This window comes from Anabrus simplex, chromosome 5, assembly GCF_040414725.1.
Source record: "Anabrus simplex isolate iqAnaSimp1 chromosome 5, ASM4041472v1, whole genome shotgun sequence".
NCBI lineage: Eukaryota > Metazoa > Arthropoda > Insecta > Orthoptera > Tettigoniidae > Anabrus > Anabrus simplex.
This window is the reverse complement of record NC_090269.1, coordinates 293,412,744-293,439,518: the sequence shown is the minus strand read 5'-3', so window position 1 is coordinate 293,439,518 and position 26,775 is coordinate 293,412,744. Positions and strand designations below refer to the sequence as shown.

Genomic DNA, 26,775 nt, shown 5'->3' with positions numbered 1-26,775 from the left:
AATCTCCTTCCCAGTAAAACATTAGCGGAAAGAGGTGACTCATGCCATGGAGGGAAGAAACGTAAAATTCGTGTAACAGTACTTCTCGCCACCAACACAGATGGATCTGATAAACTTCCTCCACTTGTGATAGGAAAATCGAAGAATCCGAGGTGTTTGAAGGGTGCGAAAACAAAACCTACGAAATATGAATCTAACAGAAATTCTTGGATGGCTATGCTTCTAATGGAACAGTGGTTGAAAAAACTGGACATTAAAATGAAAAAGAAACAGAAGAAGATCCTTCTTATGGATCGATGTGCAGCACATCCACCTCAAATCATTCTGGAGAATGTCCGAGTGGAATTTTTCCCTCCTAACTGTGCCAGTGTTCTACAACCGCTTGATTTGTGCATCATTGCAAATTTCAAAGTGGATTATAGAAAAATGCTGGTTCAACATTTGATAACACTGAGTGATGCAGGAAATGAACCTCTCTCCATTAATTTGTTACAAGCTATGGACTTTATTTCGACTGCCTGGAACCAGGTGTCATCCTCCACAATCAGCAGCTGTTTCCGCAAAGCTGGTGTCTTACTAGAAGAGACTGCCTCCAATGATGATTATGGGGACGAAGTTTTGTCTGGCAATGAGCTAACGCTACTGGAGGGTGTAGAATTCGATACTTTTGTGCATTTCGTTGATTATCTGGCTGTATGTGGAGAACTACCGGATGAAGACATTATTGCTGATGTATATCAACAACGTGGTGGAGATCGACCAGCTACAAGCGACAGTGACAGTGATGGAGATGGAGATGACGACTTGAATCTTGAAACACCTCAACTGAGTGAAGTGTTAAATGCAATCGATGTGTGTAGGCGTTAAATCAGTGCGAAAAGTTGTAGTGAAAATGCTTTGAATTCCTTACTAAGTTTGCAAAAGGAGGTTTATACTCTTAATGCAAGAAAAGCGAAACAAGCCAAACTATCTGATTTCTTTAAGGCTGCACCAAGTTCAAAATAATATTTTCTGTCTTAATGTATTTTTATTTGCAAGGATTTACCCATGCAGGTCTATTCCATTGGTTTTTCAGTAAATGTATTCATTATTTGCAAGGATTTACACATGTAGGTCTATTCCATTGGTTTTTCAGTAAATATGTGGTGTATTGTGTAAGTCTGATTTCTAAGTAATTCTGAGTTACAAGTACATGTTTCTCTTCCCTTTGATATACGTATAAGTCAGGTTCAACTGTATATTTAAGTGTAAAAGAAATACATCATTTTATTACACAGTGTAAAACAAAAAAAAACATGTTTTAATGATGATCGTTGAAGAAAAAACTGTTATTTACCCCCTGTGGGTAGGGGACGCAGACGAAGAGTACACCCACAGTATCCCCTGCCTGTCATAAGAGGAAACTAAAAGGGGCAACCAAGGGATGATTGCATCAGATCCATGAAACTACTTGTTATTAGTACCATCATGCAGGGAACACCATGGGTCGCCTTTACTTGCGAGTAGTACCACTCTGTTAGGTACTCAATAATTTTGTGATTCGTAGCAGCAGAATGGGGTTTACTGTGGGTTTCCAGAACCTGTGATTAGTACCGCTAAATGCGGAATACCACGGTCTTATGTTGTCCGTGATTAGTACCATTAAGTGAGAAACACTACAGGTCTGGGCGTTGCCTGTGGTTAGTAACACAATATGAGCGACACCGTGGGTCTTCGTTGCCTATGATTAGTACCCACTATATGCGGAACACCACGGGAATACCGGTGCCCATGATTAGTACACCTAGGTGAGGAACACTATGGGTTTGCGTTGCCTATGAGATTCGCCATTATGTGAGGATCACTAGTGGTCTGCGTTACCTGTGCGACGTACAATACTTGTAAGTAGTACCATGATGTTTGGAATACTGTGAGTTTATGCTACCTTTGATTAGTACCGCAACCTGAGAAATACCGTTGACATGGATATTGAACTCCTTTAGACAACAAGCATCATCGATTCAGGATTGTGTTTTTGAAACAGTCCCTTGGTCCGTAATATTGTTTCTGGTCAGGTGAGGCATTGCGGATCGGATCCACTGATTGTTTTAAATTCATGTTCATTCATTCATTCTTCATCATTATGTTTTGAATTCTGGTCAGTGGATGAATATTGTACTTTTAAACTGCATTTCATCTCATTTAGTACCATTAGGGGCCGATGACCTAGATGTTAGGGCCCTCTAAACAACAAGCATCATCATCATCATTATCATCATCATCAAAACTGTTATTTTGCCAACCGCGATGAAAATGTCTTCCAGGTACCCTGACAAGCTAGATCCCATACCTAAATCATCTTGCTGGTGGTGAATTTTATTGTCAAATGCAAAATAATTATGGCTGGACAAGTTCAGAGTTCCATGAATTCTGAAATTTTAAATGTTAACTAAATACTGTGGCATGTTATTAAATACCTAATATTTTTATACATATATTGTTTTGAATAATTCTGTATATTGCTCATTTCAGACTTGGTTGTGCAGGCAAAGAGTGGAACTGGCAAGACCTGTGTATTTACTGTGATAGCTCTGGAAATGATATCCACCAAATGTCCTTCTCTGCAAGTGTTAATTCTGGCACCTACAAGAGAAATTGCTGTACAGATTCAACAGGTCATGAAGGATATTGGTAGTGCTGTTGAAGGTAAAGTTATTGATTAAACTTTAGTTTGAGCTGTATGATAAAGAGAGAGGAAATGGAACCATTAATTGAAAAAGACAGATCTTTCATAAAATACTTGATACTGGAGAAGCCTTGAACTTTTTTTTTCCTCATCATATGATTTCCCCAGATTCATCTAAGATAGAATACAAGTGTCAAATCAAATCATATATAGAGAAAGAGGAACTTGGAAAGGAACACATAATAGGATAAACACAATGACAGGTAAGTGTGGAAAGAGGGCACAATAGAAAGAGGGTTGAAGGACAAACATGAAAACACCACAGGACATGAACAATCCCCAAATCTCCATACACTTCCTCCTTCTCCTCGTCCTTCTTCTTCTTCTTCGTCTTCTTCTTCTTCGTCTTCTTCTTCTTTCATTCCCTTTTCCAGATTCTCTCTGGGTAGAGTAGTGTACCAAAGCCCTCCACTTTACTTGATCTTTTCACCACTCCTCTTCTAGTACTGTATTGCTATCCACTCCATACACTACCATCTTCATACAGTAGATGGACTCTGTCCTCATCAATCCCAGTTCTCTTTTCAGTCCCTGACAAGGTTAGTTCTCACTTTGTGTTTGTCCTGTCTTTCTTGTCTTTTATCACCTATGTTCATCTTTATGTTATGTCTGTTCCCTTTACCTGGCTTTCTTCTTATCCATTCCATTTATTAAATATGCTTGCCTAAGCATTGTTAGCCAAAAGGTTCAGTTCCTATAAGAAAAAGGAATATTTCTTTTTCACTGTTTTGGAATTGCGCTTGAAGAAACCTAGGAATGGTCTCTCAACGCGCTCACGACGCGCCTTCCGCGTATTAACGAGAGGGCGAACGGGTTTGAATGGGATTTGAAAAGTAGCAGGCATATAAACGCATGTATATATGAAGGGAAATTACAGGAGAGTTTGTGTATGTTCATAACTCATAATTCATAAATGATTGTAATAATAATAATAATAATAATAATAATAATAATAATAATAATAATAATAAAAATGACTGAATATTTCAAAGAAGGCTTTAGAACATTCGATGCTGCGTAGAACCTCGTAAGCCAAGAGCTTTGTGTCTTAATATTGTGAAACATTGTGTAAGTTAAATGCGCACTTCTTCTGAGTTGGAAATATACAGTCACGTGTAAAGGGCATAGAAATAGTTTCCAAAGTGTTCTGGAACAATGTGTGTAATACAACGTGACTGGGTGGTTCCATGCTAAAGAACCAATCAGAGAACAGTGCAGTTGTGACGTGAACTAGTGACTTTTGGTGATGGTATATGAATCAGTAGGATTATTCGAGAAAGAATAGAAAGAAACTATATAACTGGGTAACTTGTAAACAACAGGGCTCTTTGACTGTGGTCCCTCGAAAGGGCTTTTGACTCATGACACTCGAAGAGGGCTCTTGACTTTCATCCCTCAAAGGAGGCTTTTTGACTGTAGACAGTATAACGCAGAGGAGTGAATAATTAACTAGGGAGAACTGTTGGAGTGCTGGTAGACTTTGTGTAGAGCCGCAAGCACGCAGTAAAGTAATAGTAAGTCAGAGGGATATTAGGCTCAGAAAGTAAGTGTGATTTGTCAGTGAGTAATCACTAGGGTTTACCACACCGATTGTCAAAGTAGGTGTTGGAAATTAATCGCATAAGCCAGGAACTCAATCTCAATTGGGAAAGTATTGTCTCGTCGCGTAAAACTACGGGTTCCAGGGATCGCTACGCAGAGACAGAAGAGAAGAAAGAAGAACGAAGACTTCAGTTGTACAAGGATCAACTATGCCCTGTAGTTAAGTATTCAGCCAGTGAATATATGTATTATATGCATTCTTGTGTGTGATAGGAAAAGACTCAGGGACTCTTAGCAAGATTTGAAAGAGATCTAAAGGGTAAATGGTGTCAGAGATATTGTGTTTAAAATTTTACATATTACCTGTATATAGATATTGGTGTGTGAATATTCTGGGTTTTAGAATATAATTAATTCGCAAACTTTGCCGATTTGACTATACGCTCCCAGAACTCCGAACCCAAGTCCTCAGCCTGTTGATAATTCTTAGGGTCACGACAAGCTAGTGTTTTGGGAAGAGCATCCATCATTTCAACTGACCAGGTGGTTTCTTAAATTGTGAAGTCTGTTCACTGTTAATTCCCTAACAGTGATATTCTCAATTGCTAAAAGAAGAAATGCTGGTTTCATCATGGGAACCCAATTTTTTGGCGACATGCAAATAATTGTTAATAAATTTAACCATGATAGGTTAATATTGTGTTTGGTCCATATTGACTAGTCTGAATGTACAATATAACTATTTAAAATAGTTTATTTGAATCCGCCTTGATCAATACACTCATTAAATGAAAGAAAAACTATTTATTAAACCAAACATGTTTTGGGAAATCTCAACCATTCCTTTCCTCAGTGGTCAGATCAAAGAACAAAACAATATCACACAATCTTTTGTTTTACAATTTAAAGAAGTATTGTCCTAATACACCATATCAAAGAGTAAAAAGAAATATTATAAAAATGATCAATACATACAATTTTGGTTGAACTGAATGAGAATACTATATAAATTTAGGATCTTCAAGTTTTTCTTCTTTTCTTCTTTTTGCTCCTTAAATGATAATATGCTAGTCTATACAGTGGGTTATCTTCTGCACTTCTCTCATTTAAACTTGATTCAAAATTATTTTTTGTGTAAGGTAAATTTCAAAATTTTCCAAAACATTCATTAATTTTTCCCTTTTTGGCCAAATGTAATAATTTCATGTCATTGGAAATGTCTGTAAATTTATGATTCATTTCAATCATATGTTCTCCCATTGCCGAATATCTTTTATGTTTAACCGCATTAACATGTTCTTTATACCTTATAGCCAGACAGTCTGGTAGAAGAAAAACTTGAAGATCCTAAATTTATATAATATTCTCATTCAGTTCAACCAAAATTTTATGTTGTTGTTGTTTGAGTCATCAGTCCATAGACTGGTTTGATGCAGTCCTCCATGCCACCCTATCCTGTGCTAACCTTTTCATTTCTACGTAACTATTGCATCCTACATCTGCTCTAATCTGCTTGTCATATTCATACCTTAGTCTACCCCTACCGTTCTTACCACCTACACTTCCTTCAAAAACCAACTGAACAAGTCCTGGGTGTCTTAAGATGTGTCCTATCATTCTATCTCTTCTTCTGGTCAAATTTAGCCAAATCGATCTCCTCTCACCAATTCGATTCAGTATCTCTTCATTCGAGATTCGATCTATCCATCTCACCTTCAGCATTCTTCTGTAACACCACATTTCAAAAGCTTCTATTCTCTTTCTTTCTGAGCTAGTTATCATCCATGTTTCACTTCCATACAATGCCACGCTCCACACGAAAGTCTTCAAAAACATCTTTCTAATTCCGATATCACTGTTTGAAGTGAGCAAATTTCTTTTCTTAAGAAAGTTCTTCCTTGCTTGTGCTAGTCTGCATTTTATGTCCTCCTTACTTCTGCCATCGTTAGTTATTTTACTACCCAAGTAACAATATTCATCTACTTCCTTTAAGACTTCATTTCCTAATCTAATATTTCCTGCATCACCTGCCTTCGTTCGACTGCACTCCATTACTTTTGTTTTGGACTTATTTATTTTCATCTTGTACTCCTTACCCAAGACTTCATCCATACCATTCAGCAACTTCTCGAGATCATCGGCAAATCTCAAGGTTTTGATTTCCTCTCCTTGGACTGTGATTCCCTTTCCAAATTTCTCTTTGATTTTCTTTACTGCCTGTTCTATGTAAACATTGAAAAGGAGAGGGGACAAACTGCAGCCTTGCCTCACTCCTTTCTGGATTGCTGCTTCTTTTTCAAAGCCCTCGATTCTTATCACTGCAGACTGATTTTTATACAGATTGTAGATAATTCTTCTTTCTCGGTATCTGATCCCTATCATCTTCAGAATCATAAATAGCTTGGTCCAATCAACATTATCAAATGCCTTTTCTAGATCTACGAATGCCATGTACGTGGGCTTGTCCTTCTTGATTCTATCCTCTAAGATCAGTCGTAAAGTCAGGATTGCTTCACGTGTTCCTACATTTCTTCTGAAGCCAAATTGATCTTCTCCCAACTCAGCTTCAACTTGTTTTTCCATTCTTCTGTAAATAATACGTGTTAAAATTTTGCAGGCATTAGATACTAAACTAATGGTGTGGTAGTTTTCACACATGTCAGCACCGGCTTTCTTGGGAATAGGTATAACAACATTCTGCCGAAAAGCGGATGGGACTTCTCCTGTCTCATACATCTTGCACACTAAATGAAATAACCTTGCCATGCTGGTTTCTCCTAAGGCAGTCAGTAATTCAGAGGGAATATCATCAATTCCAGGTGCCTTGTTCCTATTTAGGTCACTCACAGCTCCGTCAAACTCTGACCTCAAAATTGGGTCTCCCATTTCATCAGCATCAACAGCCTCTTCATGTTCCAGAACCAAATTATCTACATCTTTACCTTGATACAACTGTTGGATATGCTCCTGCCATCTTTCTGCTTTGTCTTCTTTCCCTAGAAGTGGCTTTCCATCTGAGCTCTTAATATTCATGCACCTAGATTTCCTTTCTCCAAAGGTTTCCTTGATTTTCCTGTATGCAGCATCTACCTTTCCCAGGATCATACAGCCTTCGACATCCTTGCACTTCTCCTTCAGCCATTCTTCCTTAGCTACCTTGCACTTTCTATCCACTTGATTCTTTAATCGCCTGTATTCTTTTCTGCCCTCTTCATTTCTAGCGTTCTTGTATTTTCGTCGTTCATCAATCAGGTCTAGTATCTCCTGAGTTATCCACTGATTCTTAGTTGATCTTTTCTTCTTTCCTAACATTTCTTCAGCAGCCCTGCTGACTTCATTTTTCATGACTCTCCACTCTTCCTCTATAGTGTTTCCTTCAGCCTTTTCATTTAGCCCTTGTGCAACATGTTCCTTGAAACAATCCCTCACACTCTTTTCTTTCAACTTGTCTAGATCCCATCTTTTTGCATTCTTTCCTTTCTTCAATTTCTTCAACTTCAGATGGCATTTCATGACCAACAGGTTGTGGTCAGAGTCCACGTCTGCTCCTGGGAAAGTTTTGCAATCCAACACCTGGTTTCTGAATCTCTGCCTAATCATAATGAAGTCTATTTGATACCTTCCAGTGTCTCCAGGTCTCGTCCACGTATACAGCCGTCGTTTGTGGTGTTTGAACCAAGTATTGGCAAGGACTAAATTATGATCAGTGCAGAATTCAACCAGCCGACTTCCTCTTTCGTTCCTTTGTCCCAATCCAAATTCTCCTACTATACTACCTTCTCTTCCTTGGCCTACCACTGCATTCCAGTCTCCCATCACAATTAGATTCTCATCACCTTTTACATATTGTATTAATTCTTCTATCTCCTCATATATTCTTTCAATTTCTTCATCATCCGCTGAACTAGTAGGCATATAGACCTGCACTATTGTGGTGGGCATTGGTTTGGTGTCTATCTTGACGACGACAATTCTTTCACTATGCTGGTCATAGTAGCTTACCCGCTGCCCTATTTTCTTATTCATTATTAAACCAACACCTGCATTTCCCCTGTTTGATTTCGTGTTGATAATTCGGTAGTTGCCTGACCAAAAATCCTGTTCTTCCTGCCAACGTACTTCACTTATACCAACTACATCTAACTTTAGCCTATCCATCTCCCTTTTCAGATTCTCTAACCTACCACAACGATTCAAACTTCTAACATTCCACGCTCCGACTCGCAGAATGTCAGTATCCATCTTCCTGATGATCGCCCCCTCTCTTGTAGTCCCCACCCGGAGATCCGAATGGGGGACTAGTTTACCTCCGGAATATTTTACCCGGGAGGAAGCCATCATCAGTACATCATTCATACAGAGAGAGCTGCATGTCCTCGGGAGGTAGTTACGGCTGTAGTTTCCCGTTGCTTTCAGCCGTGTAGCCGTATCAACACACATAAGCCATGTTGAGTATTATTACAAGGCCGTATCAGTCAATCATCTAGACTGCCGCCCTTGCAACTACCGAAAGGCTGCTACCCCCCTTTCGATGAACCGTTCGTTAGTCTGGTCTCTCAACAGATACCCATCCGATATGGTTGCACCTGCGGCTCGGCTATCTGCATCATTGGGACACGCAAGCCTCCCCACCGCGGCAAGGTCACATGGTTCGCAGATTGATCATTTTTATAATTCTTTTTACTCTTTGATATGGTGTATTATGACAATACTTAATTAAATTGTAAAACAAAAGATTGTGTGATATTGTTTTGTTCTTTGATCTGACCACTGAGGAACGGAAAGGTTGAGATTTCCCGAAACATGTTTGGTTTAATAAATAGTTTTTCTTTCATTTAATGAGTGTATTGATCAAGGCGGATTCAAATAAACTATTTTAAATAATTATATTATACATGCAAATAATTATTATCTTAAAACAATTTTATTAAAATTCTCAACCTATTCAATTACAATACATTCTTAAGAATGTTTACAACTTATAAATGACACTCAAATTGGGACATGTTTCGCCCTAGTTGTGGGCATCTTTAGCCTAATTTTCCTCCTCAAAATCAAATGTTATCAGGATCCCGATATTCTCAAATTGAACCATCTTAATAGCTAAAATAGTATGAGTTAAAAATACAATGTGTCGGTCTCATTACTGACAGGTGAACAGTTATTTAATGCAGTTCTTGAAGCAGTCTTAAAATTAATTCATTAAAATGTCTGATGTTGGCACCTATTAAAATTATCATGAGGTTTGGTACCTTCCATCTTATAAATCAAGGTTTAATAAATAATGATACATTAACACTTGATACAAAATAAACACCACATTAGTACACTATATACAGTCACCGGATAAAGGGGTTTAAGATAAAAGTCATCTGGATGTCAATTAAAATGTTTGTTGTCTAACATCTATTGATAGTATTCAAAAGGATAGTAGATAAAACCTCTTGACTCAGTGCTCCCCTAAATTGAATCTACACCTCCCCCTGAAGCTGACCAGCATCTCATCAATACACGCAGAGGATCCAATACTGAACGCACTCTGACAGTACCTGACAGATGTGTCAGATACCTCAGAATTTGCTGCTGTACGATCGATCTCTTTGCGTTCACTTCTGTCGTCAGGGTTGTCAAATCTAAGGTTTGAGAGAAGAGTTTCAAATCTGTTTTTACTCATTACTCAGTGGGATATTTTGCTCCCAGTACCATCTGTCACAAAAATTGACTTTGTGCTTTCATGATTGGATTTGAAAGCTGCAGAGTAAAATAACAAACCTATGACGGCTTTCAGCTTCATCATATATCTACATTTCTAAAGTCTGTTTGTGATTTGCACTTGTTTCTCTCTCTGGTGAGTTTTACATTTGTCCATCGAAGAATGGTACCAAGAATATCATCCATTATAAGAAGATTCCATACAGATACAGGATCAGCTTCATTACCAATTTGAACTGCACGACGTAAAGCTGGGAGTCTCAAAATATTGTTTCAGTGTCCGATAATACTTAGGGATGCAGGGTTATGATGACCATTTATATAGATTCTTCCCATAATAATGAGGTTGAACTGGATCACTATTACTTTCGTCCTAAGATTCACTCACACTATTTTCTTCTATCACATCATTCACTGCAATAAGTACCACTTGCTTGTGATTTTCACTATTACCAGAGTCCAAACTATGATCCCTATAAATAAGGATATTGTCTTCACAACTGTCTACATAACTACATTCCTCTTCCAGCCACTCCTGCACAACTTCAGTAAAGCTTTCACTTGTTACACATGTCCTGGAATTATCCATAGCAGTATTATTTGTGACACTAGTTCCTGCAGTATTGTTCGTTCCATAAACCTCCTTCATGAGGTATTATCGCTGATACTGTTCACACTCACTGAAAAATAAAACTGCAAGATCCGGTTTCACCACGGGCCGCTTGCATGCGATAAATGACTGATCGCTAAGACAGTTCACATCCACTGATAACGTAAATACCGAGGTCGTCTGCGTGTAACCTTGACCTTGTTACTGTCATACTACAGGAATGAAGTTACAGACGTGCCAAGACTACCGATTTGAGCGGGAGACTCCCGATTTTTCATCGTTCCTCCCGATCTCCCGATTTTCAGAGCAATATCCGAAATTTTCGTATTATTTTCAACTCCCGCGAATTTCCTCGTTCTATCGATATATGGCTGAGTATGGCTGGTCGATAGTAGTTCTAATAATGATACCAGATGGCAGTACGGGGCACGGTGGCCAGTCATGTGCTGCTCTTTGGTCTATAATACAGTCATTCTCTTTGCAAGCGAGTCAAGCGAGTAACATTCTCTTTGGAGTAACCTAACCTCAGAAACATAGTTGTTCTACCCAGGGCAAGACCTGCAGAAGTGCTCGTGTTGTGCCTTAATATTTGTTTTGGCCAAAATGTCAAAAAAAAAAAAATATGATGCAGTGTTTAAAAGTGCTTATAGGGAAGATTTTCCATGTTTGAGTGAATCCAGAAAGGAACCAACATTCATATTCTGTACTATATGTAGGTGTGATTTTGTAGTTGCACATGGCAGGAAATGCGATATACTCAAGCACATGCAAACGAAAAAACATAAGGAGAGTGTTCAGTGTGTAGAAAGAAACCAGAAACTGAACTTTTCATGTAAAAACCAAGATGTAAATCCTGTGATGAATGCCGAGGCGTTATTTATGTCATTTATAGTAGAAAATAACCTGCCTGTAAATTGTGCCGATCACGCGCGACCTTTGTTTCACAAAATGTTTCCTGATTCGGAAATCGCTAAACGATATGGATGTGCTAGAACGAAAACAGTGGCTATCATTACAGAAATGTGCATGGAAGAAAGGGCAAAAATTGTATCATATTTGCAGGTGAATGCATTTTCTGTTGCTACTGATGGTAGCAATAAAAACGACTTAAAAATATAGGCCTATCCCATTGTTGTAACATTTTTTAAGCCTGAACTCAATGAAATTCAGAGTTGTCTACTCTCTGTGCCTAATTTAGAAGGGGATGCTACTGGAGCTAACATTGCCAATCTTTTGCTCTCAACTTTTCGGGAATTCTGCATTCCATTAAAAAAACTGCCTAGCTCTTGGTGCTGATAATGCTCCAGTAATGGTAGGATTAAAGAATGGTGTGGCAGGATGTTTGAAGCGGGAAAATAGTAACATAATCATCTTAGGCTGCTCTTGTCACCTAATTAATCTTGCTGCTGAGAAGGGTGCGGTGTGCTTGCCCGTAAATGTAGATGAAAGTATAATTGATATATTTGATTATCTGGAAAGGTGTGCAAAGAGGAAAGAAAAGTTCAGGGAATTTCAGACTTTACACAACACAGAGATCAGGAAAATTCTGAAGCATATGCCTACTGAATGGTTATCACTAAGAAGGTGTTTAGATAGGATTTTGCTTCAGTGGGACCCTTTGGTTACATTATTCAGGAGCGAAATTGTGAGTAAGGATTCTCAGATGGGAAATTTGAAGACTTACAAAATTCCTAAGCACAGTGTAAGTGCAGATGTGTCTTGTTTGTCTGAAAACATTAAGGATTGTCATAACATTTCACCTCACTCCTCAGTTAAAAGGAAAAGACAGTCATCAGTTTCACTAAAAAAAAAAATTGAAACTACTTATGACACTAAGAGCCATGCATTGTCACGCGAAGAACGACTTTTCATGTTCCTTTCATCAAATTTACATAAATCTTTCTGCCTTATTCTCTCAAGTTTTATGGATATCTTTGAGAATCCAAACGTAGCTCTTTAGTCAAGTATACCGCACATCCACTTATTCAGGTCAGTTTTGGAGGAACTATTGAAGAATGTGATGGCAAGTTTTGTGAAACCAGACGTTATTAAAAGATCCTCCTCTCTCCTTGATGTAGATTATCATACTCCAGCAAATTAAAAGGATGATTGTGATCTGATGATAGGGAACTCTGTGTTTGTTTTAGTGAATACCTTGAAGTCTGAGGAAAAGTGCATATTCTTTAAGTCTGTTAGAAAGTGTTTCTCTTCATCGTGTGACTACATGGTACACAAATTTCCATTCAAAGATGAAGTTTTAATTAATGCAGAAGTTGCAAATATTTCTGCTATAAGTAAGGCATCATTTTCCAGCCTTAGATTTTTCATAAACAAGTGTCCGAACATTTTGACTAGTGAAACAGAACATTTGGATAAAGAAACTGATATTCTGCACCCCCAGTTCTGTAACTTTCAGCTCGAAGAAACAGACCTGGCAAAAGGAAGAATTGATGTTGAATGGGCATTGGTAGGTCAGATGAAATCAGCTGATGGTGTACTTAAATATGACAGACTCTCTAAGGTGGTGCTTCCACATAGCAGTGCAGAATGTGAAAGGATTTTTAGCAGAGTCACAAAGACAAAAGCACAGTTCAGATCCTTGCTGTCTGAACAAACTTTGGAGAAACTTTTAACCTTGAAATCAGTTCAGGAAGGCAAGTGCTTTGAGAAAAAATTTAGTACAGAGTTTCTGAAGAAGGCTAGGTCAGCTACTGGTGTGTTGAACAACAATTAGTCGTAATGTGATCACCATGTTGAAGGATGAGAAGTCACATGTTCTTACAGTTCAGGTATGTCCAGTATTTAGTATTCACATGTAAATGATGGAATATATATATAAATGGGCAAATAGAATTGTTAATGTATTGAATTATAATGAATTTGTACATGTTCTGCCATCAGTGATGTGTCGTAATATGTCGCGATCGTTGCAAAATTTCTCCTGATTTTTCATTTTTGAAAGTTGGCATGTCTGAATTTATTTTCAGAACCTAATGATAAAGTGGCTAGCAGCTCAAGTTATTGCAACAGCGGAGTTTCCATATATTTAACTCGCGATCACTCGCGCTATGAGGTTCATTCAATCTAACATTTTTACAAATTTTGCTACAAGTTGTTTGTCCTTAGCTTTGAATTGATGTCAATTTGAAAATGCCTCATTTGGTCCTTTGAGCACGACATGCTGTATTTGTGTAGTAGCTGTGATATTTTGGAGGGGGGGAAAGAGCACGTCACGCGTTGTGTTATTTGCTATCACAGTGCGAGCGGTCGTGGGTGTGTAACCAGTGAGTAGCATTAGGGGAGACCTAACAGCGCGAGTGATCACGTATCATAAGTTATGAATTTCATTATGGTCTGTATTGACAATTGATCACTATCAAAGTGTAGGAAGGGTCCACCTGTTCAATACCATTAGAATGTATATTGTCTTATAAAACTGGGACTAGTTTTGACCCCATATATATTGGGTCATCTTCAGCCATGCTCCACTTGGAAGATATAAGCACACATATAACCAATAATAATATAAACACTCTGATATGACACAATTTTCAGTCTTAATTTAAAACATTGATGAGGTCCAAACAACATATCCAAACTTGAAACTAAATGACTCACCAAAATTGTTGTGGTTGATGCCAAACTATTTTGTCATTCCTACAGCAGCCAATGTTCTTGAGTTGATCTGGGAGTTCGTATCCTTATCTGTGTAGACAAGCAACTTGATTGATAATTTATGTTTGTTCATTAGTAATATGGGTAATTACGTATGTAGGTTTAAGGGGAACATTCGTAAGTTGAATAGATATTCTCTTTCATCAGATGTAGTGTTCTATTGTTTAATTGGTTTTGAAGTGAATGTCTGAAAAGAAAATCATTTGAAGTAAATAATTGAGAAAAGAAGGGAAGCTAGAAGATCGAAATAAATATGTATAGCTATGTGAGACTCACCCCTATGTTCTTCGTAAGTTGCGTGCACTTAGTACGGATACCAACACCAGACTGATTGTTGAGAGGGAGCAGGAGTCTAGTGTCAGTGTTAGTGTCAGACCTAAGACAAAACGCTGGTTAATAGAGCAAACGCCTGAAAAGCCTTACATCTGATATGTTTTTGACATTTTTGACATGCTCTATTGGTGAAAAATATCTAATTCCCTCTATGGGAATTTAGAATTTTAAAGTCAACCATGCTGTGGCGGTCTTGGTGACCGGACCTCGGTACTTGAGGGTTAACGTGTACCCAAGTATCCCGATTGCAAAAATTTGTCCCATTATGCACAACAATTTAAATAAACACAGTGGCCTGAGCCCATTATAAATTCAAGATTTCATCTGTATTCTAAAAACGGTTTTGATTAACAATTATTTCACATATGACAATGCCATTTATCATCAAAATGGGTTGGCTATGGGATCGTATCAGGCATCCTAGCTGAAGTCTATCTGGATAATTTAGTACACACCAAAATTAATAACAACATCTTTAGTAATACTTTTTGGACAAGATATTTGGATTACACCTTTGTGATCATGAACGGAAGTGCAACTGATGCCATCACCACTCTATCCAACCTTAATCACATTGACTCACATATCAAGTTAACGCTAGAATCAGAGAACGATAAGAAACTCAATTATTTAGATCTAATGATCATCAGACAACCTGGTTCATTGAGCTAAATGATTTTTAGAAAACCAACGCAAAACGCTAACACAATCCATCAAGATTCCATACACCCACATGCCCGTAAATGTGCGGCATACCATAGTATGGTACTTTTATTTCGTTGGAAGCACCTGATGTTACGTCAACTCAAGATTGTAAATAAAATGAGGTGACATAACATCATGTGCTTGCAGCGCGGTTCCATACTTAAAGCTGAACGTTTGTCAGTACTCGACCAACAGCCGAGGAAAAGCCAGCCCTTCCTATGTTGATATCAACAGGGCTACATTTTAAACTCATTTTAACCAATTTTGACGACACACTTATGTGAAATTAAATTTAAATTTTAACACTGATGATGGACCTTAGTGTCCGAAAACCGGTTATGTTTTAATAAAGCGTGTGCTGATACGACTGTATATAATTAATAATAATAATTATTATAATAAAATTAACTACATCAGCACTGTTAATAAGAAATGGCTTTGATATTTTATAATGATTATAAGAGTATGGTACACCGCGCTTTTAGCATCCCACTGTCCGAAATAGAACTTAAAAACAAATTAAACACCATTCGCAGTATAGCTACAACAGCTCCTTCATAGAGAAAATCATTAGTAAACATAAACACCAACCTTCAACCACCTTAATGAAAGAAAAAACTTGCAACACTTTTTTATCTACTTTTACGTTTAATAATAAACAAGTCTACCAAATCACAAACATATTTAAAAAGCATGATGTCAAAATAGCCTTCAAACCTTGTAGCAGAAACACAGATATTTTACATAATACCAATTCTATTAATCATAGCAATAAGTTCACCAAGTCAGGTGTTTACAGACACAATTGTAATAATTGTAATGCATCTTATGTTGGTCACACAGGTAGGAACTTTCATTCAAGATACTTACAGCATGTTAATGCCCTAAAATATAACAGATTGTCAGCCATGGAACAGCACATGTTTGATGGTACACCATGCTTTTAGCAACCCGCCTGTTGGATAGAGTGGTGATGGCATCAGTTCAGTGGCGTATGCTGGATCAAGACTTGGGCTATCACTAGACTTAGGTTACCCCTTTTCGAAGGTTGGTTTAGTGAAGGCAAGCCTTCAGCGTTTTGAGCTGCACCCAATAGCCAACGGAGAAGCCTGCTGTGTTGTCAAGGCTGCTTCACAAGCTACTGCCCTGGCCACTGCTACTGCCAATGCTCAACCCCTGATCAGTGGAGAAGGTAGCCTAAGGTTTAGCAAATTAAAGTCCGGCTTTGTGGCTAAATGGATAGAATACTTGCCTTTGGTCTGATGGCCCCGGTTCAATTTTCAGAATCAACCCCCTCATACTGTTAATTCCCCTGGCTTGGGGACTGGGATTTATGTCATCTTCGCCATTCATTTTATTCTCATTAGGTCACCACCAAGCCTATACACATGCCACACACCATTATTATTATTATTATTATTATTATTATTATTATTATTATTATTATTATTATTAAATAGGTTGAATTTTGCAGCGGTCGTAACCATCGTTCACTGGTTAATTAGCTTCCTCGGGAGATCAGTGGTTGTGTCTGACCCGTGATCACCGCTTCGATTCCAACCAACAAAAGATAACATGAAACCTGAAAGACTGCATTTTATTTTAGGAGAACCATCAAATAAAAAGAAAACTATATTGCAGCCCTGCAGTGTCTTCCTACAAGGATGTAGAATTAAACGGGAGTAAAATACCAGCACTCTGTTATATATGTAATTAAGTCAGAAGTACGAGGTGAGGAAGTATATGCGATGAGTAACACAGGGTTGATAATTAGAAGTGGCGATCTGACGAACCGAAGCCTAGCACACCTCTTCTCCCCGGTCACTGCTCCTATGTGATATGCAGCAGCAAGCCATGATGGGTGAGTGGAGGAGAGAGGGACGATAGTCTGAGCTGCAATATCAGTTTCCGATGCCTTGCTCTCAGAAATACATGCGACATTTTTTCTTACTGCTTTAAAGTTTTTAAAATGGAACAATGTGTTAGATGCTTACATTATAATGTGCTTTAGACTCCCATCATTCTCAATTGAGGTTTGGGCTTCACTGATAGCCTTGGTAGCCCTCAGTATATGCCACTGCATCAGTTGTACTTTCGTTCATGATCACAAGAGTGTCCTCCACATATCTTGTCCAACAAATAATATTACTAAAGATGTTGTTATTAATTTTGGTGTGTACTAAATGATCCAGATAGATTTCAGCTAGGATGCCTGATGCCGGCAATCCCATAGCTAACCCATTTTGATGGTAAATGGTGTTGTCAAATGTGAAATAATGTCACTAATATCAACCAAGACATGAAAATTCTCAAAGTTATACAAAAAGGCTCCCTGCTCAATATTACGGAAAATTGTTTTATCCATCTGGAACAGTTTTTCAATCCTAATTTCAATCTAAATGAAGTTGCAGAGAAATCAAACAATTTATTTGGCCTTTTAATTCTTATCTTTAGTAATCATGTCTCAGATAAAAGAATTCTTTCTTTTATAATCTCTTTAAATTCCCCTCTCAGCAGCATTCTTTCCTCGTCCTTCTGCCCCACCTTAGACACCCTTCTCCCCTCCCTCCCCCTCCTTTCCTTACCCCCTCCCTCCCCCTCCTTTCCTTACCCCCTCCCTCCCCCTCCCTATCCATTCCTTTGTTTACATGGCCTGCCTGCTTCCTCCAGCAAGTCAGTGCTTGTTCTACTGTACATCAGACATTAGAGGTGTCTGTCTCACACAAATAATTTTTCTCCTTTTAAATTTCTTTTCTGTATACAGATACTCCCATAAATATTCGGGCACTCTGATTTTTGACACACTTTTATTGGGTAATTATTCTTACACTATAATGGTAATGTATAATACTTCGAAACACGTAGGAAAACATAATACCACGTTCTAGAAACATTGTGATGTAAGTCAAACACTTCTGACAGCCATTAGTACGCCATCTGTCATACATTAAATAAAGCAATAATTCCAGTGCCGCCTCAAAAATATTCGGCCACTGTACAAAAAGCAACATAAACTCACATAATTCACAACACTGTTACACATTCAGTACTTTCTAGGCCCACCTTGATGTTTTATAACCTCGTCCAGTTGATTCAGCATACTGGCGATAACTTTCTTGATATAATCAGGGCTTAATGGCGCCCATACTTGTAGCAGTCTCTTCTTCAAGTCTATGAGGGAACTTGGCAGCCGCAATTGCAGAGCTGCCTTCATTTGACTCCACACATTCTCGATGGGGTTCAGGTTGGGTGATTTGCGGTGGAGTTTCCAAAACCTTCGGGCAGTTGTACAGCAGCCACTCCCTGACAAAGTACGACTTGTGCTTGGGATCGTTATCTTGGTAGAACTTAAAAGTACGCTGTATACCAAGTTGTTCCGCAGACTGTCGCAAATTGTCTTTGAGGATAGGCAAATAGCCCTCTTTTGTTAAAATGTGTTTAGTGAAACTCAGTGTACCAGCCCCGTTCGATGCAATACATCATCATTGCACCTCCTCCACCATATGTTACAGTTCCTTGTAAATTGCTTGTGTTCAGTTTCTCGTGACGTTTCCGCCACACCAATCACTTTCCATCGGACCCAAAGACATTGAACATTTACTCATCAACAAATAACACATCCTCTCACCAAGCACTGGGTTTGCTTACGTTGGTTTTTGCGAACTCTAGCCACTTCTTTTTATTTACCGCACTAATGAATGGTTTCCTCCTAGCTCTTCTCCCAAAGAACTCATTCCTTCGCAGTGCTCTTCGCATGGTTTGTCTCACTTTCTTTCCACACTCCTCTAAAAAAAACAGCTGCTGCCAGTTTCGGAGTACTAATTTTCGGATTTCGTTTCACAATGCAAAACACAAACCGCTCCTTTCGTTCTGTTAGCCTTCTTGGTCTGCCTGTGTGGGGAACTGAATCAATTCTGTCTTCATTTTTCAATCATGTGATTATATCTCCAACTATTATTCTGGATGTTAAGCATCTGCGATATCTTTCTATGCGATTTACCTCGAGCATGATGGAAAATCACGAGCTGGCGTTCTTTAAACGTGGTATTGTGTTGTCTTTTGCACCCCATTTGATACCAGTCCGCAGCACTGCAGCAAATATCGTGTCTTGTGGCACCAAACTACTAAACTGAACGTTTTGCAACGCTATCTTCCCTGTTCCTATCAATGAACACAACAGCAATCCCGGCTTTTCTGGGTGACCGAACATATTTGAGGCATGTCATTTCACCCATTTGAGCAATGTCCTTGCTTTTACAGCATAATGTAAATCAATGCTCCATGATTCCTCTTCGGCATAAGCAACCACATGTAGTTGCATTACTTAGACACATTTGGTTTTACATTCTGCTCATGGTTGCGTTATTGTCATCACTTTTTCGCAGATTTTATCAGTGGCCGAATGTGTATGGGAGTGACTGTATTTATTCATTCCTAATTCTGGCTGTCGTTTCCAGATTTACTTCTTTGCCCCTGAGGTCCTAAGTCAGCTTAAAGACGACATATTATGGCAAGAAGATCATAACCATAATTTTTGTTATTATATGTATTTTAATGTTATAATTATTCCTGCAACATTGTCTTTGTCTGGTATACATATGTTTTAGTTATCACATAATCTATTTAATTTTTATTTGGCTGAAGATGGCCACTAAGTGGCTGAAACCAGTCCCAAGACTGATGTAATATCATTGACTTCAAATATTGTATTTGAAATGTCAGTTTGTCAATTGTCAATTTATTTCTTATAATTGCACTTCAATATGGAATAAAAATGAAATTTATAGCTTATAATAATGTATGATGACGTCACATTGGGAGCAGATGGTGGGTGATGCTGTTGGTTTTTACATCATGTGTAAATATTAATTGCAATATCCAGCCTGTTGTGTTCAGTCCAATTACTTGAAATAAGTTACCTTTGAAGCTATAATAACTGTATTAAATATAGAGATAATAGACAAAATTTTAAATGTTACTCAGGGAACATACTCAAAGTACAACATATTTTAACCAGCTTACTTGCACATCATCACAACAAAAGGCGAGTGTAGTCATAGATTTATATTTCTAAACTGCAAATTGACTTCAAATTAGTAGCCAGCCTGATGAAATAGTATAAGTGCATGCTGTGTTCCTGCATCAACTTCTTTGTCAAAAGATTTTGACTTATTTATAAACATTCAAAAAACAAAGAAAGATTGAAACTGTATACAGGGGCTGTTTATTAGTTTATATTCCTAGTCGCTTAAGTGCGGCCAGTATCCAGTATTCGGGAGATAGTAGGTTCGAACCCCACTGTCGGCAGCCCTGAAAATGGTTTTCCGTGGTTTCCCATTTTCACACCAGGCAAATGCTGGGGCTGTACCTTAATTAAGGCCACGGCCGCTTCCTTCCCTCTCCTAGCCCTTCCCTGTCCCATCATCGCCATAAGACCTATCTGTGTCGGTGCGACGTAAAGCAACTTGCAACTTGCAGAGTTTATATTCCGTTTGTAATTTACCAAAACTGTAGGCCTTTTACTTGCAGAGGGGCTAGATTGTTTACATTTGAAAAACTTCTACATTATAATCATACAATACCATGTCATTAAAAAAGCACTGCTTATGAACATTTACTCAGATGCAGAGTGACTAGTTTCACTTTTGTCTCTTGAATATGAGTTGGGAATGTGATGTTGTTCGGTAACGTTTTGTGTTTAAAAGTAACGTACAGAGGTAGTTTACAGCTGTCAACAGTAATGGCTAACATCACTGTAGAACATAACTTTTTGTTGCCAGATGTTTTAATTAGAACACTTCCCGCTTCCATCTCAGATACATTAGTGTTCCTTGACATGTCAAAATAAACGGGTGTTTGGTCAGCATTGCCGGTCTGCGAGAGGAGACAAATGTTCTCCTGCCTTAACCTGATCACATGACTGTGAAACTCTGTAACTTTATCTGAGCAGTCGTTAGACAGTTTTTGGCACAAAGAAGGTTATTATGCTGCTAAAGCGAGTCACCCAGCTGCAACTTGCCTTGAAGAAGTTTCCCTGAATGTCGTGGGATAGCGCAATTTCCCGTGCTTTTTGTTATAAGATTTCATGAGAAACACTGCAACCACTGTTCCGTATCTCTCTCACCCATTCCAGTAGTGCTTCCTCAACACCAGGGAACTTGCCCTGTTTTGGGCCACGAAATGCCACTTCATGCTTTCTCCAATGTCTCACTTGTTTTTCGTGAACAGAAAAGTCACAACCTGCTGCTCTGTTATTTTCTTCCACGAATTTCACCACTTTTAGCTTGAATGAAGCCATGTAACTTAACTTTCCCCATGACAAATATTTACTAACAAGGTCCACATGGTTGATTTCAGAGTGGGCGGCAGTGGCCCTTTCCTTTTGTTGCCACATTCCTGTGACAAGGCAATAAATTGAATGTGCGGCTCTTAATCAGCGCAAATATTTATGCAAATATTCGGTCAAAACATTTGGGGTACGGCTGATACGCATTGGCAGCTGATATGCGAGTAAATATGGCAATGGAAAAGAATTGGGAATATGGAAAGGATCTGGTCATGACATTCATAGATTTAACAAAGGCATATGTAGTGTTCCCAGGGAGAAGGTGTGGGAAACCATAGTCAAATGAAACTGGTTACACAAACTATAGAAATGATGCAAGCAGTGTACAAAAACTGTGTAGACAGCGTACAGACACTTGTTGGAAAGACAGAATGGTTTAAAAATGAGACTGGGTTAAGACAGGAGAGTGTGCTGACACCTCTTTTTCTTTTTTCTAATGGTTATGGACGAAATTGTAAAGGAGACAGAGGAAACGCATGGGAAGTCATTACTATTTGCTGACGATATTGAGGTCTGGGGAACAAACGGCAAAGAAGTACAAGAACAGCAGCTTGATGCACTGAACAAGACAATTGAAAAGTATGGTATGAAAATCAGCGCAGAGAAAAACAAGACCATGGTGATATCAAGAGGAGAAAGACAAGGGAAAGGCATTGTGAAAATTGGTGGTCGCTGGGGCTGTGCGTTAATTAAGGCCACGGCCGCTTCCTTCCCAATCCTAGGCCTTTCCTATCCCATCATCGCCACAAGACCTATCTGTGGCGGTGCGACGTAAAACAACTTGTAAAATAAAAAATAATTGTGGTCAAACCGTCAAAGTTGTTGACAGTTTCAAATGCCTAGGGAGCGAATTATTGCAGAGTACAAGGCTGGACATGGAGATTAGCAAGAGATTGCAACATGTCAGTGCATTCTACCGGAGTGTGAAAAACCTAGTTTGGAATAAGGAAGTGTAAAGAGATAATTTACAAAATGTATTATACACCCATCTTGACCAATGCGGCTGAGACCTGGACAATGACAAGTAGGGAAGAGAGTAAAATTCAAGCCAGTGAAATGAATTACCTAAGAAGTATGATAGGGAAGACAAGGAATGGCAGATTGAGAAACAAAGATGTGAGAAACGAGATAAGAATAGTAAACCTAAATGAGAGAATTGATAGGAGTAAACTAAGATGGTTTGGACGTGGAAAGAGGATGGAGGAGGAAAGAACACAAAAACAGATGATGGAGATGAAGTTCGAAGGAAAGTGTGTGAGAGGGAGACCTAGAACAAGGTGGATTGATTTGATAAAGAGGAGTGCAAGAGGAAGAAACCTGGACTGGAACAGAATGATGGAAAAGGAATGGTGGAAGGAGAGAGGAAGATGGAAAAGTGTCATAAATGCCCTGATACGGCAGGAGCTAGATAAGGAGAAAGGTGGATGATGATGATGATGATGATGATGAAGTAAAAAAGCTGTACTCAAATAATGCTAAGAAAATGATATTTCATCATAAAAATGTAAATTCTCATCTATAAGGAAGACTGTTCGGGAGTATCAAACTTAGGTGAGTGACTTGGCGCGTAGTTCACTGGTAAATGTTTTCAGGTTGAAGATACTGTATTAGGGACTCTCAAGCTTCCATCCAAGGATATAGTGAAGATGAGGGGTGTAAGATGCAAGGGGAAAGCACGCTGGTGGGCAGTTTTGGGTCCATGAAGGGTGTGGGAAGAGGCTAACCTGGTCAGAATCTGTAGCAGTAAAGGTGTCCTCGCAGACCACTCTATGAGGATGCACTAGCCAAATCTCCATGGCTGCATATAATAAAATTAAATAATACTTTTCATTTAATATAAAAGAATCACAATTTGCTCTTCTCTTTTTTCTCAAAATTGTCAAGAGAGAGTAGTGGCGGCCGCCACTGAATTCCTTCCACTTGTGAGGGTTGTCGGTGTTACAGGGTACGCGAGTTATGACTGTTTACATATCCGGAGAGATGAAACCACCATGTCATTCCTAAATTTTCCCTTCAGGCATTGTACAGTGCAGTTACATTTTGACACCTGTAGAATACAGTCTATGTACATTTGCAAATTATTGCTTAAGTTGCAAGATGTTAATCTTTCTTTTGGAAAAATGTATTGACTATTGCACGATGGAGTGCCATTGCAAGCTCGTAAATTGATTCACCCTGATTGGCCCTTATGCTGTAGCCAAACTCACCATGAACATTGCTACAGATGTTAGCACCGGGTGAGTTGGCCGTGCAGTTAGGGACACGCAGCTGTGAGCTTGCATCTGGGAGATACTGGGTTTGAACCCCACTGTCGGGAGCCGTGAAGATGGTTTTTCGTGGTTTCCCATTTTCACACCAGGTAAATGCTGGGGCTGTATCTTAATTAAGGCCGCAGCCACTTCCTTCCCACTCCTATCCCTTTCCTGTCCCATTGTCACCATAAGATCAATCAGCGTCGGTGCGACATAAAGCCGATTTATAAAAATGTTAGCAACTTTTCTACATGTCCATTTTGATCTCCATGTATATATAATTTTTAATCCATTATAAGATATTGTGCCCAAAGATGTATGCAAATGCTTCCATAGGTCTTACTTCTCTGAGTAGGGGCAGTTAATCTGTGGTGCATACTCTTGTGATGACATTTATACATGGTTGACCCTATAATGCCAGTTCAATCATCATAATATGATCACATAGTCATATATCTACGACTCTGGTACCGAGATGATATTCGATGACTATTTCAATCCCACTTCTTGTGCTCTTTTTCCTGCAATAGATTAGTTTGTATCTTTTTTGGATATTACATTAATTTGCACCTTTCCATTTTGTTTCTTGGCACAGCAGATGTTATCTTACATATGCTTAAGATCTCGCAGAGTTTGCCACTGTATTCTGTCATCATGTCAACATTCCAAACTGCTATTTGAAGTTTTTTGAGTGTTTTCAAAGTTACCTTCTCTTGACATTTCTGATATTTATTTGTGGGGAACAACCTAGCATATATTTTGTAACTTAAAGGAGGGGGGGGGGGGGGGGCTAACCTTCGTAACCATAGTACATATATCATTTATAGAATTTGTACAAGAATGTTAAGTTGTCAGGGTTTGATACTTGTAATGATTAGTAGACATTACTTATAAAAGGAGAAGTACAGTTACAAAAGTGTATTCTTGACTTCGATAAGCCATGCTGGGTATCAAGACGTTTCCAAGGATAGTACATAGGTAATGGAGGTTAGAGCAATTTGGAAAATAGAAAATGAAAAAAAGGAACAAATTCTTTCAAACAGTGATTTTATTTCTGATATTTTGAGAAAATAAACTCCTATAAAATGCATTACATGATGAAAGTCAGGTACTACATAATGTTGTATAGAAAATATGAAGTAATTTCTGTATTGAACCTATCACAAATAGGAAGACAAAATATCTAGTAAAAAAAAAATCAACAAGAAGACATATATTGTTGTTTGAATAACATCTGTAGACCACTCACAGTTTCAAGAGCCAGAATGTAAACATAAGGAATAACATTTGAAGATTGGTAGACCTGCTAAACTTGATAGATAGAAGTTACGAAGGGATATATTCAATTAAACAGAATACTTTTACATATATATATATATAAATTACTGAGAGAAGAAAAATATAAGGAGAACAGGGAGAAGCAAACAAAGAGACCACAAAAGCAGAGGTGATCCTTAAAAACAGGTTTTTAGAAAACATTAACCCGGGAGTGGCGGCGTGTGGTATTTTGTGACCTGGTGCAAATTATTTTGTTTGATTGCACTTATTTTTAAACTTAGAAACCTTGGCTGCCACATACCTCTCTCCACATTTCTTGACTTTTGTCTGAGGTCAGTGGCATTGTAGTGAAGGGTGTTCATTCTTAGAAAAAGGGATTATTTTCAAGCGGTGCAATATAGTGTCTCATTAGACCCTGCACCACCAGTCCCGTTTGTCGCAGGTACAACAGCAGCAGTGTTGAGAGTACCCAGTGTCTTTTTTTGTAACAATCTTAGGAATTCATTCAGTCAATCCCTTATTGCTGAAATGATTTATGAAGAGTACGAGGCAAGGGTGTTATGTCTTTTACAGTCTGTGGAATAGGAAGAAATTTTAGTAAACTCCCTGTGGGTTGGGGACAGAGACGAAGAATACACCCACGGTATCCCCTGCCTGTTGTAAGAGGCGACTGAAAGGGTAACACCCCTTGCATGTGTGGGACGCAGATGTAGAATACACCCCCGGTATCCCCTGCCTGTCATAAGAGGCGACTAAAAGGGGCGACCTGGGTGCAGACACGTTTTTTTTTTTTGCTAGATGCTTTACGTCGCACCGACACAGATAGGTCTTATGGCGACGACAGACACGGTTTTATGCAATTTGATGGGTCTCCTGTGGGTGGGAGGGTTGAATACATCCTCAGGTAATCCCTGCCTGTCATAGAAGGCGACTAAAAGGGTTATGTGGCCATTGGTCCACTCTTTACTTTAATTTAATTTTTTTTTTTTTGGTTGTAGACCGATTCAAAATTCTTGATGAGCATGCTGTGTCATGTCCAGGGGCACGAACCTGCATCATGTAGCATTACATAAGTAGTACATAGTGATTACTTTTGTAACTCAATCCATTGGCCGTGCTGTCTGAGCAGCCATGTGTTGGGGTGAGAAGGAATGAAGTTAAAAACAAGAGTTTTATGAGGTCAAGAGGTCTTACGAGGGAGTCGATACGGACAATCTAAATGGTCACGTCCTATCATCTGGAGATAGCAAGAAAGGGGGGTAGTTTGAAGGATCCCATACTTAAAATTAATGGGCGACCCAATTAAGTGAAACGGGACGCAGAATCATGTTTATGATGACAAGTACAGGTAAACCCCGTTATACGCGGATTTGTTATCCGCAATTTCGCATATACGCGAGTTTGGTTTTTGAGTCTTGTGCTGCCATCTGTTAACAGTACATGGAAGCTGTAATGCCTTAAGGCGGGTACAGACATGGGTATTGAACGCTGTAACGTACACTACGTCGCGCGCCAAGGTTAAACGGGGCAAGCGTATTTCTATGCACATCTTCTGTCGTGTTTGTCGAGACGTGAATCGTCAGTTCCGGTCAGTAGA

The 26,775-nt window shown here is 38.7% G+C and overlaps 1 protein-coding gene across 1 annotated transcript in view; it reads left to right on the top strand.

The window, feature by feature from the left end:
* Positions 1-26,775, top strand: part of LOC136874846 (probable ATP-dependent RNA helicase DDX20) — a 133,373-nt gene that overhangs the window by 45,713 nt on the left and 60,885 nt on the right. Inside the window, exon 2 of the mRNA XM_067148522.2 lies at positions 2,512-2,685. Coding sequence (XP_067004623.2) covers positions 2,512-2,685 — 174 coding nt within the window. The remainder of the gene's footprint in view (positions 1-2,511; positions 2,686-26,775) is intronic.